This window comes from Tyto alba, unplaced genomic scaffold (assembly GCF_018691265.1).
Source record: "Tyto alba isolate M040663 unplaced genomic scaffold, T.alba_DEE_v4.0 Super-Scaffold_44, whole genome shotgun sequence".
NCBI classification, from domain to species: Eukaryota; Metazoa; Chordata; class Aves; order Strigiformes; family Tytonidae; genus Tyto; species Tyto alba.
Genome location: NW_024881320.1, coordinates 4,553,910 through 4,566,022, shown reverse-complemented (window position 1 = coordinate 4,566,022; position 12,113 = coordinate 4,553,910). Strand labels below are relative to the sequence as shown.

At 57.7% G+C, this 12,113-nt stretch overlaps 1 protein-coding gene across 18 annotated transcripts in view; it reads left to right on the top strand.

Moving 5' to 3' along the window:
• The window catches only part of NCOR2 (nuclear receptor corepressor 2), a 256,199-nt gene that overhangs the window by 194,450 nt on the left and 49,636 nt on the right, over window positions 1-12,113 (top strand). For all 18 annotated transcript variants that reach the window (XM_042805509.1, XM_042805506.1, XM_042805498.1 and 15 more), the window contains 2 exons: window positions 1,175-1,237; window positions 10,566-10,708. In XM_042805509.1, coding sequence (XP_042661443.1) covers window positions 1,175-1,237; window positions 10,566-10,708 — 206 coding nt within the window. The remainder of the gene's footprint in view (window positions 1-1,174; window positions 1,238-10,565; window positions 10,709-12,113) is intronic.

The window sequence follows — 12,113 nt, the reverse complement described above, 5'->3', positions numbered from 1 at the left end:
CGAGGTATCGATTTCCCTCCCTCTTGGCCAGCATCCCGGGGGGGGGGACGGCGTTTCTGGGGGAGGCAGTGACCTGCGCTGACTTCCAGGAGGTGGCACCTGCAGTCGTGCTCAGCTGGCTGCAAAGGAGATTCCCCTGCCCGATGCCGTGGGCATCGGAGCCCGCGTTGTCCTCCCACGGGGTCTCAGCTTCTTGTAGAGCCTCTTGGAAGATGCTTCCTTCTCTCCTCGCCCGTATCCTTTATCCTGAACCTATCAGCCTGTTTTCCATTTTGAAAGGACACTGTCAAAACATCTCTCATCACTGTTGAAATAATGCTTTGCCTGTTGTTCAGAGTAATAACCCCTTGGCAGCCTGAGCCGGAAATCTGTTTCCTTAGCGAGTTGTTTTTTGCCTCTGACTCACACCCTGGTTTGTTATTGTAGGGTTTGCTCTAGTGCCAGGCTGCCAGTAGGACTGTTGCATAGTGAAGGCTTTATGCAGGACCCCGGTGTCCCTGGTACCGTGGCCAGAGTGGAGGAGAGGGTGAGCATCAGGTGCTGACACTCCTCTCTGTCTCTCCTGGCTGGAGCAGCACATCCCCCTGTGATGGGTGCTGCTCCAAGTGAGCCCTGACATTGCTGGAAGTAGCTCTGAGATGTCTGAGAGCCCGATGATGGCACCGAGGGAGCCCGCAGCCAAGCCCGGCCAACTCCCTTGACGAATGCAGTTGGCCAAAGTCACCGCCAAGGTGACGCTGTTTCTCCGTCTCCGCCGCGGGTGACGGTCCCACCCTGTGTCTGCCACCTCCAAAGCACACAGCCAACGTCGGCTCCATCTTAGGTACCTGTTGTTGGCGGGCCAGAGTGCGTGGCACCAAATCAGCAGGAAATCTGCTGCCACCCTCAAGCCATCTGCCTTCGCTTCCAGTCCCAAAGTAGAGGTTTTGCATCACCGAGGAGCATCCCGGGGGTGATGCTGGGCACGGGTTACGGTGGTGTGGAAAAGCCTTGAGAGCCCACACTGCCACAGCCCTCCCTGCAGAAGCATTTTTGCAGTGCACGGCATTTTGTCTTGCCTCTGGGGAACAGGGCGCAGGACGGGGTTTGGGCTTTTGGGCATCTCCTCTAAGCTTGCCGGGTTTGCTGTGTCCCACTTGCAGCTGACTGCTCTCCTTTCCTTCCCCTTCCTCAGCTTCTCTGGAGATGAATGAAAGCTCTCGCTGGACCGAAGAGGAGATGGAGACGGCTAAAAAAGGTGAGCCGCTCGTTTTCTTCCTCCTGCCAGCTCTGCTGGAGTTAACCCAGCAGTCGAGGATGGACGGCATCTCACTGCTGGAGTTCAGCGTAGGGTGGTGGGCCCTGAGCTCTAGGGCCAGGTTCTGCCCATCCCGCTGCTAGTTTGTTCCCAGCAAATCCTGGCTGGGGTTTTAGGGGAGGTAGGCAGTGGCAAGGGGGGGCATGCTCAGCCCCTCCAGCCCCGGGAGCTGTGCCAGCACCAGGGATGTCTGGGCTGCAGCCAGAGCCCAGACATGTCCCACAAGGCAGGAGCTGGCCGTAGGAGCAGGGGAAGGCACTCTGCCTTTTGCTTTTTGCAGCTTCTGGTGCCTGGAGCATGAGGTGCAGCTTCACCCTGCTCTCTGGAGGTTCGTGCTATCGGCACGATCTGTTCCAGACAGGCCGAGAGCACCTGCCTGCATTCACAGCTCTGGGATTTAGGGAGAGGATGGTGAACCCCAGTGCTCTGCAGCCACGTGTCAGGGAGCTCACAAGAGCCGGGGCTGCGGGCGACGTGGTGTGAGTTTATATCCTGGAGCCGATTCAGAGCCTCTGCTGAGACCATTTTTAAAAAGTGCTGAGTGTAGCACAGCCCTTCTTGCCACTTCCCCTCCTCGTGCCACTCCTGCACCAGCTCTTTCGCTGCTTTAATTTTCTGCCAAAGTCACGTCCTGTTGATGGGCTGTCGAGCTCACATCCCCAGCCCGTGCATCCCGCTTGCATTGCTGCTGACTCTCCTGGCCCGGTGAGGATTGTAAATGGGAAATTAAAATGGAAATGAGTACCGTTTGGGGATGGCAAACGCAAACAGACGTGTTAGCGGGTTCGACTCTGCTTGGAAAATGCACCTGCTGCCGGGATGGTGATTACATGTTCTGGAGCGCCGGCTGCCCAGGTGCCGATGGGAGCTGTGGACTTGGATTACTTTGCCTGTGAATATCCCAAAGTGTTTGGCTCGCTCGCCTCTAAGCTGTTCCAACCCTCTTTACAACCCAGTGCCAATCCTGTGCGTTGCTGAGCGGGGCTCTCTATAGACGCAAAACTTAATAGATAGACTTTAATCAAGCAAACTGGCCCGGGGCCAGGTAATGGGGCAAGCAGGTGCTGAGCAGGGGAGGGTCGTTGGAGGGATCTTTTCCGAGCTCTGCTTTGTTTTGGAGATCGCATCTGGTTGTTAAAAAGTGCCTCTTGCTGTTTTATGCTGGATGCTGGAGGTGCGCTTAAGGAGTCTTGAAACCAGCTGCCAAAGCCTGCGTGGAGGAAGGATGAAGCATGGGAGCACGTAGCATTGTGTTCCAGCCCAGGGGCCAGGACGAGGCAGGGAGATTTGCTGGTGTAAAGCCCAATTGCTGACGTTTTCCCCTCCATTACAACCTGAGAAACTGAGATTGCAACACCAGACTTCTACAGAGAAGCCAAATTCCCCTTTGCCAGGAAGCAGCTGCTTTAATGCTTCAAACTGGCTCTGTTTGGCATTTCCAGGGACAGACACGGTGGGGGTTTCCGACTCTCAGCAACTGTGAAACTCCGGAGGTAACCTCAGAGGCTGGCGGAGGCGGCGGCCGAGCCCGGCACGGCTGGGCAGGGGCTGGGCAGGGGCGGAGCAGGCGGTGGGCACCCGGCTCGGGGTGGGCTCAGAGACACGGGCACCGTCCTCCTCGCTGTAAGGTCTCAGCCCCGCCAGCCACACACTTCCCCAGTACTGGTACCAGTCTGAGCCCACAGCCGGCTGGTTGGGGGAGTTAAGCAGGATGTGAGTCCTACAGAAAGTCAGCCCTAACACCCCGGGGTGCTTGGGCAGATGGGGATGGTGACCTCTGCTCCCAGCACCCGCCAGCCAGGAGATCAGCCTGGCCTTGCCGTCCACCCCCGGCTTTTCTGTGCGTGGCATGAAACTTCGTGTCGTTTCTGCTCGGGGAGGTAGGAGAAAACAGCCCTGGGACAGCCAGACGCCAAAGTCTGTTCTGTTCCAGAGTCGCAGAGCTGCGCAGAGAGCTTCCAAGCAGGAGAAGGCAGGACTGTGTCTGCCAGGAGAGATAATAAAGGGGAGTACCGTGTTATTAAAGCTAACTAGGGGAACGAAAACCTAGCGAGGAAAGTTCTTGCTTAATGACACTTTCATTACGCAATAAACTTTGATTCACTAGTCTGTCAAAATGCACAGATTGGTATAATGGCGGGGGAGCATGTTTTCCTGATACTGCCTCCTTGCAGCGCGGCTGTGATCCTAAAAGCAAGAGGTTTTGATTAACCAGAGTTGCTTCAGGATTTCCCCGCTTCCCTTCCTTTCCCTTCCCAAGCCAGGGAGCGGGCAGCACCCGCTGCTCTGCCTGGCTTTGCCTCCGGGCAGGGTGCGGAGGCTTTCAGCGGGACGGGGCTGCTCCTTAAAAGGCAATGTTTAGCAGCTCCTGCCTTTGGGGGACCCACTGGCGGGAGCCCATGCAGGCAGGAGTTAAAGGTAGGCTGGAAGGGAGTTTGCAAGCAGCAGCCAAGCACCGACCTGGAGCAGCCAGATGGGTTTATTCCCCTCTCCCAGCCCCTCTGCCGAATTTCGCCGCTAGCGCCCGGCATTGCAGAGCAGCCGCGATAGCGCTGGAGCTGAACTTGATGAACCGGGAGGTTTCGGCATGACCTTTGTTAGTCTTTAAAGTCTGGTATCTGTTCTCACCTGGCTCTGGGTTTTCCCCCCTGGTGTTTAACAAGTGCTTTTGTTCTTTGGAAAGAGGCGGTGTGGAAATAGCAGTTTCTTGCTCACCTGAGGTCGTCCCGCACCTCGCCGCGGCTCTTTGCTCCTTGCTCTCGGGCAGAGCCAACCTTGGGCTCTGTGCGCCTTTTCCCAGGCCGAGGAGCCAGAGCGGCCACAGGATGGAGTTGGCGTGATGAGGCAGACAAGGGTTGGGAACGAATGTAAAAAGCTGATGACAGAGAGTTAAATAACCCATGAAGATTCTTGAATAGTTAATTTTGGGTAGATGTGAAATATTGCCTTGGATACAGAAGGTATTCTTTCAAGGGCTGATTTTCAGTTCTGCCAACAACCAACTCAGAAAGTAAGATGAGTTTTGGATTGACCTGAACCTTTTTTTTTTTTTTTTCCCCAGTGCCATTCTGTTCACAAAACTAAAATAAAGTAGAACTTTTAAAAAAATAATGATTTCTTCAAATTAACAGACAGCCAAACCCACTGACACAAAAGCCCACGGCAGAAGCCAGCCATCTCCTGTTGCCTTTTGAACGCAGCTGCCTGTCAGTGCGCCGTCTCGCTGCACGGGACCCTTCTGGAGCCCACGCTGGTGTGCAGCCCTAATTTGGGTTTGCACTGTTACTTCTGACAAGCCGCTGGCTGAAGGGTGGGGAGAGGTAGGTGTGTGGGGGCATTTTCCTCCCTTGCTTCTTCCTGGCAGGGCAGCTGTTGCTCTTAAAAGTTGTTGGCTGCAGCGCGGGTGATGCTGGGGAGCCAGCAGCTCCGTAACTTACCCCCTTTGTCTGCGCCGTGCTCACGCTGGAGTCTTCCCCTATCTTGGTCAAAGATATTTATTGCTGTAAAAACCTGCTGATGGTAACAAACGTGGGCTGGAGAGGCTGGTTTGCAGCCTGTGCCGGTCGCTGCGTGTTGTCCCTCGCTGGCCCTGGGGTGGGATGTGGCGGGGTGCCCTGCCTGGGTGCGCTCCCTCCAGGTTTGGGTGCAAGGGGAGCTCAGAGCGAGGACACCTCAGCCTGCCCGTCCCCACACCCGCCGCCGCAGCCAGAGCACCGGTAGCTGCCCGCGCCGAGCAAGCCACGTCTGCCACAAAATTCGCATGAAGTGACACGGTGGAAATTATCGGGATGGGGCGGATTGGATGCCACGAGGGCAAAACTGAGTCCGAGGCGTGAATCAGCCACGCTGGCCCTGGAAGAGGCCGTGGTCGGCTGTGATTCCAGCCTTGCCATCCCAGGCTGGGGCTTTGCTGCTCGTCAGCCAAGGTGTGACCCCCCGGGGTGGTGCCACTGCCCGCCGTGCCCCCGGAGCTGCGCTTTCTGCCACTGCTGGCTGAACGTTTCTCCAGCGTGTAGGAGCAAACTGTGAGGCTTTGCTTAGTGAGTGTCAGTGAATGAAACACAAAAGGCCTGTCAGGGGGAAACTGCTGGGTAATTACTATAATTTACAGCCTACATTTTAATTTTGAGCGTTATTTTTTCAACAATAAGGGAGCAGGAATAATATCCGAACCAGGTGAAGGGAGAGAGCTGGGTCCACTGGGAGGGGCTGCTGCATGTGGACTCGCTGCCTTGTGCTGGAGACTCGAGTTTCCCTGGCTGGACCGGAGGGGATGGCACCTCTCGGGGAGCTGGTGTCCCAGGGGCCTTCCTGTCCCCCTCCAGGGTCAAAGGATGGGGGGACAGTGCGGAAGGGGGGTTGTGGGGTTGTGGTAGGAGAGGGAGAGCCGGGCAGGTCCGTGGTCAGGACACAGGGCTGGATATTTTTGCAGCGGGTTGATACGACGGTCCAGCAACCGGCTTCTCCAAAGGGGCGAGCTGGGAGCTGAGGGTCCCCAGCCAGGGCTAGCGGAGCAGGGAGATGGCACTAGAGCTGAGCTGGCCGGGGGGGCCCGACTCCCTACCCCCACCCCGTCCCTGCTGCATCCCTTGGCGCAGCGTCAGGAGCCCGGCGCTCGCCCGGCTCTGCCTCCCACTGCCTCCGCGGCCCTGGAGAAGTTACTCACCTTCCTTGTGCCTCGGCTCTCCCACGCGCTGCAAACCGCCCCGAGATCGGCGGGGGAAAGCAGCGCCGCGATGCGCTAATTCAGCTCAGCAATGCCGACCACGCTTGCGGGGTGCCTTGGGTAGTGTCGCTGACTCCACGGTGCCGGGCTTTCTCCGGGATTGGGGTTACGGCACATTTTGGCTGCGCCATAGCCAGAACTGCCTCCATCCCCACGCCCAAGAGGGTGTGTGGGTGCGAGAAGGGCTGGAGGATCGCCCCAGGTACCGTTGAGTGTAGGGGAATGAGATCACTTAGTTTTTCCCCTGTAACCTTGATCTGTCAATCCACATAAGCCCGCGTTAAGGGACCTTTTTACGGGTTCCCTCTGCTCCCACCGAGCCCTGGGTGGAGCAGGGCGGCCGCACCAGAGAGCCTTGCAACGGCTCCGGTCAAAACCCACCGCTGCAGAGAGCCGAGGGGACGCGAGCTGACAGCCCTCCGGGTTTCTCCTCTGTGCTCCGAGACGCCGAGTGTGCACTACCATGCTCTCCAAGCTCCTTTTCCTTCCAGCCCTCACTCGCCGGTACCGGAGCAGAGGCCCCGGTCCGCCCATGGTGAGACCGATTCCAAACCTCTTCCCATCCCTCCTCCGCCGGGGCAGTGGCCGCAGAGCTGAGGTGTGCCGGGGTGCCGCGGCATCCCACTGGTGTGGCGTTGGGCTCGCCGGCGCACATATCCCCAAAGAAAAGCGCCTTTGATTCACTTGAGAGCAGAGGAAACTATTAGCCAAGCTTTGTTTTCCTGGATCCCTCCCCCTGCCGCTGACATTCAGACGAGAGCGAGGGAGACAGAAAGTGAGAGAGGGAGGGCGGGAGCGGGTGCCAAGCGGCCGCACCCCTTGTCAGCTTGGGTCAGCGCCACGTTCGTTATTAATGCTCTGTCTAGAGGTCACATTCAGATGCAACGAGCCCCGGGTCAGCCAGAGGAACAGATTAGAGCTCGCTTGCTGCTCCGCCACATACCGACGGCACCGGCTCCCTGTCCCTGGGCTGGCAGGAGCGGAGCTGCGGCGCGCGGTCGGCTGCTCCCTCCCCTTTGCCTTTCTCCTGCCTTTTTTTTTTTTTTTTTTTTAAAAAAAAAAAAAAAACACGATTATTTTTTCTTGGCAACATCGGGCATCTCCTGAAACTGCACAGCCTCCCCGTACCTCCGAGCTGCTGAGCGAGGAGGTGAGGTAGGGGGGAAAATACCGGAGGCGCTTCCATCCACCTTAACAACCGTGGCTGCAGCCGGCTGGAAAGCTCCGGCGAGCGAGCGGGAGGAGCGCGGAGGACGCCGTTCGCTCACCAGCCCCGCCGGAGGGAAGAGCACTGGGGCCGGAGCATGTGTTCCCACCAACTTCTGGCATTGGGGTCAGGAGTCTCCCGCCTGTGACCTGGTTTCCAGCCTCAGTGTCTGCTTGCTCGCCGCTCTCGGCCGCCCATGGCTCTGAAATCCTCTCGCCCCCAGGATTTAAAGAACCGTCTTTGCTTTCTTCTCTGTCTCCGGCTGCTGCGAGGGAGCGAAAGCAAAATGCGTGGGGAGGGTGTGAGCGGAGCACTCGCAGCGCTTCGCAGCAGGCTGCCGTGCCCAGGGGGGCTTTGAAGAAGTGCCCCGACGCCCGCGTCCTTCCCAGCTCGCCTGCTGCACGCTCCGGGCGCGCTCCCTGCCCGTCGGAGCCGGACCCGGAGCACGTAAGTCCGGCTTTGGGATCCGGAGGATGGGGTTAACCGGCAGGGTTGCGCGTAGCCGTGTGCCTTTGGGCAGACCCCCGCGTCCAGAGCCCCCGCCCCGAGCCAAGGAGCAAAGCCTTCCTTAAGATCGGATAACTCAGTCATAGTTTCAGTTGCGCTGCAGGACGAAGGGCCCCGCGGTGCCGGGGAGCGCAGGGCGGAGGCTGGGGGGGATGCAGGGGCTGGGGGCTGCTGCACTGCCAGAGCGCATCGAGTCGGGGTGCCCGGCGAGCCAGGGGCTTCCTGGTACGTCCAGGGGTGTGTTGGCTGGTCCCTCCCCGAGCCTGCAGATAATTACAGCGTGGGGAAGCAGGTGTTGCTGGTTTTAATGTAAAGAGAAGAGCAGCTGGGCTCCCTGCTGGGTCCCGCAGGCAGGGGCTGCAGGCAGCTTCCTCCTCGTGAGCCCGGCACGGCCGCCGTCACCGGCAAGCTCCTCCGGCAGCGTCCCCGTCCCCCAGCCCTGCGGTGGGCAGGGGAAGGGGCAGCCGGGAGCTGGCACCGCCCGCGGCTGGCGGAGGTCACACCGTGCTGGGGACCGCTCACGCTGGCATCCGTCACCCCGCCCCAAGCCCTGGACTCCGCCGGGCCAGGTCCCGCTTCTCCCCGCCGCCCGGCACGGCATCTCGCCCGCCGCAGCACCGGAGCTCCCGGCACGCCGCTGCCAGCGTTTGCGTGTCGGGGCTTCGCCCGGGGCGCAGCGTAACGGCTTCAGCCCCGGCTGTCACACGCTTGGTGCGGGGCCGCCGGCGTGGCGATGAGCAAAGGGGGCCGAGCCGCTTGTTGGCTTTGGAAGGCAGCGACGGGTTGTGACACAGGGGATGGGTTGTGACACAGGGGACTGTCCTGTTTTCCCCTGCAGCCTTCAGCGACTGCAGGGGGAGGACTCTCACCCCAGCTTGTTATCTCTCGCGGTTGGTGGCCGGATGTCCTTTTTTTTTTTTTTTTTTTAATATTATTTTAAAGAAGTCCTAGCCTGCCAGCAGGGTGACAGAGGTTGTGGGTTTGGCTGAGGCAAGGCTGGGAGTTGCAGAGTTAAAGCTCAAACTTGTTTCTTGGCTTGCCGTGGCCTTTTGTGGTGCTCAGCGCCATGTGATGCCTACCTCTTACATGCAATTTGATAAGCCCTGGTGCTGGGATGGGGGCAGGATACAGGCACTGGCTGGTTGTTAACTCCTACTGTGCTGGCTGCTGCTGGTTTTCTTCAAGATCTGGGAAGCAGGGAGAGGGGTATAATCTCTGCTGGGGGGGGTACGTGGCGCCGTCTATTCAATGCAGACATACCCACAGCCCCCGTGCTGTGCCCTCCCCTTGCATGGGCACACGGATACTGGCTGGAGGTGCATCCCTGGGGCCTTGATCGCTTGTGAGATCGGTCTGTCCCGGGATGGTTTGTTGTTGGGCTGAAGCAGAGGTTGGGCTGGCACTTGGATCCGGGCTGGGGCTCGGAGGTGACACATGGCAGCAGCTTGGCTGAGGGCTGGCAGCGGGGCTGGGGCGTAGCTGCCGCGGCTCCTGGGCACAAGCAGAGCCACACACAGGAGCCCTGACGTGGGACTCGCTGCGGTCCTGAGCCCCGTGGTGTCAGAGCAGCCAGGCAGGGGTTTGGGGATGGATGACAGAGCCCAGGCTCTGTGGTTGGTGGCTTCTGGGCAGAATGACCCCTAACAAAAGAGGAAGATGCCCTTAGTAGGGTCATTCCCTGCTGGTTTTCATCTTAAAGCCACCTTTTGTGTACTGTGCACCTGGGCTCATTGTCTTTCTGTCCTGCGCCCTACATGAGGTGCAGCGGAGGACGAGGGGAGCTGTTGGCATCACGGGGACAGCCAGGAGCCAGCTGGACCAGCATGGCCCAGCTGATCCCACAGCATCCTGCAGGTTGGTGGCAGCTCTGGCCCCACCAGGCACCCCAGGAGGGACCAGCCACTGCACCGGGAAGGGTTGCAGGCAGCGAGGCTTTATTTCCCAGACAGCCTGGATGGGGTCCTTGCCCATGTCACCTCCAGGAGCCTGGGATGGAGGGACCAGGGTGCCACTGCACCCATCCCTGGGCTGCAGCTGTGACTCCCTCCTCCAGCTGCAGGACCAGGGGGTGCCCAGACACCCCTGCAGAGACCACAAGGTGCTCACTCGCTCCTTTGCCCTCCTCTTCCTCCTCCACCCTGCTGGGTTGCCTGCGGTGCTGGCAGGAGCCCCGTGCTTGGGTGGCACTGTCTAGCCAGGATTGCCAGCCCTTGGCGTGATGCCTGACCAGGGAAGCTGCTTTTGCTCCTGAGCCGGCGCTCAGCGCTAATCCCCCGGCACAGCGCGCCTCTTCTCAGCCCGGGACATCACCTGGGCTTCCCCGTCTGCGTGCCGCCACTTCCCTGCCCGCGTTCTTCCTTCCCATCCATAACAGGATGCTGTGCCCCAGCCCCCTGAACTGCCTCATCACCCCAGTTGAAATCACTGGGGCACAGGAGGATGGAAGAGCCTTTGCTTCATGGTAGGGCCTGAAAGCTGCTGTCCCAAGTTCTCCTGGGCATGGCAACACGTCCTGCAGCCGTCCCAAAGGGGAAAGGAGCACCACTCACCCTCCTGACTGCCCGGTGGCTGGCTGAGATCTGGCTATGGGACGTATTTTGTTCCGGAGGCAGTCAAATTAAAGCCTTTTTTCCCCTTGGAAAGAAAAACAGGCTCTCGTAGGTCATCCCCTGGCCTAGGAAGCCATTCAGACGGGTGCTAGTGACCATATTGTTCCTGTGAAGTCTGGCTTGCGCAGAGGGTGTTTCCCATGCAGTGTGGATAATGCTGCCCTTGTGTGAACGTATCTGATGTTAAACCCTTCGCTTTTCTCCCTCCTCTGACCACAGGTCTCCTTGAGCATGGGCGGAACTGGTCAGCCATTGCCAGGATGGTGGGCTCCAAGACTGTGTCACAGTGCAAAAACTTCTACTTCAACTACAAGAAGAGGCAGAACCTGGATGAGATCCTACAGCAGCACAAACTGAAAATGGTGAGAGCCCTGTCTCAGCCCACACCAGGCACTGTAGATACTTCCTAGCAAGTGCTTGCATGCTTCCCGCAGCGAAGGGGGGGTCTCTGTCATCTCAGAGTGAAAGCTCTGGGGAACGGGAAGCGGGGCAAGAAAGGGTCGTCCACCCGTCTGTCCCCAGGAGATCTGGAGGAGGGAGAGCTGCTGCGTGGGAGATGCCTGGGCGTCTGGAGCGTGGCTGGTACACAAGGAGATGAGGAGCAGAAGGAGGAGTGGGGCTGCGGTGTGATGGCTGGGACGCGAGCTCAGTCCTGGCCGCACAAATACTTTAATTCCAGCAAGGTTGTGCTGTTCCAGCCCGGCGAGTGGCGAGCCCGACTGGGCCCCGCAGGTACCACGGTTACCTGGTAAACTGCCGATTTGCCCCAAAGAAATTCAGGTGTTTAGGACAACGTGAGGAAAGGCTGGTGCTGGCACGGATGCCGGTTGTCTTTGGGGCTGCGAGCAGGTGCGCACATCTCTCCGTGCCTCGGTTTCCCCGTCAGAAGGGGCTAACGCTGTGTCTTTTCTGGCATGCGGTGCAGGGTGTGAATGAGGTGGGGTTTGTTTGGTGTTCTGGAGATAGGATGGACTACTAAGAGCAACTAAGGATTGTAATTATTTCATTTGTAGAGTATCCTGGGGTTCCCAGTTTCTGGCTAATAGAATTCACATGGCTAAACCCCCAAGGGGTGCTTTGAAAATGCAAAGGACAATGTTCAATGCAGGAATCTCTCCAAGCAAGCTATTACAGCAAGAGTAAAAAGAAAGACAGGAAAACATTCAATGACTCATGCAGGAATTTAATATCCTAGTCAGTCTATAGGAATGAGAGAAAGAGAAGACATCGGCGATTCTTTTTTATTAATTCTCTATGCACAGAGACACTTCTGTGTTCCCATGTTTCACTGAATTGTTTTTAGAAACAAAGCAAACAAACTATATAAAAGACCCCAAAACCGATATAAGACTGGAATGAAATGTGCATCAAGCCCTCTGAATATAAAACGTTACATTAGAAAGATATCATTGTTCATTACTGGGGAGAATCTGAAATAAGATCATACAGCTTAGCTGGAGGTGGAGCCGGTGTGTATTAATTTACTCTGCTTCCTAATGTTGCAGAAATTATATCACGGAAGTGTTTTTCTGCAGAACCACATTTTTCCTTGCATCCATCCCTCCAAGGCAGCCACTAGACTCCTCTAGTCTAATTGCTCACTCTCACTTGCAGTTTATATCAGCATCATCATTTTATTTTTTGAGCATTGGAGGCTATGGGATTCGGTTGTGAAGAAGAACAATGAATGTTCAGCTGTTATTTATTGTGCTCTATTGTTTTGTGGCAACAGCAGATGCCAGAAAGCTGAAGAAAATAAAAGAACAA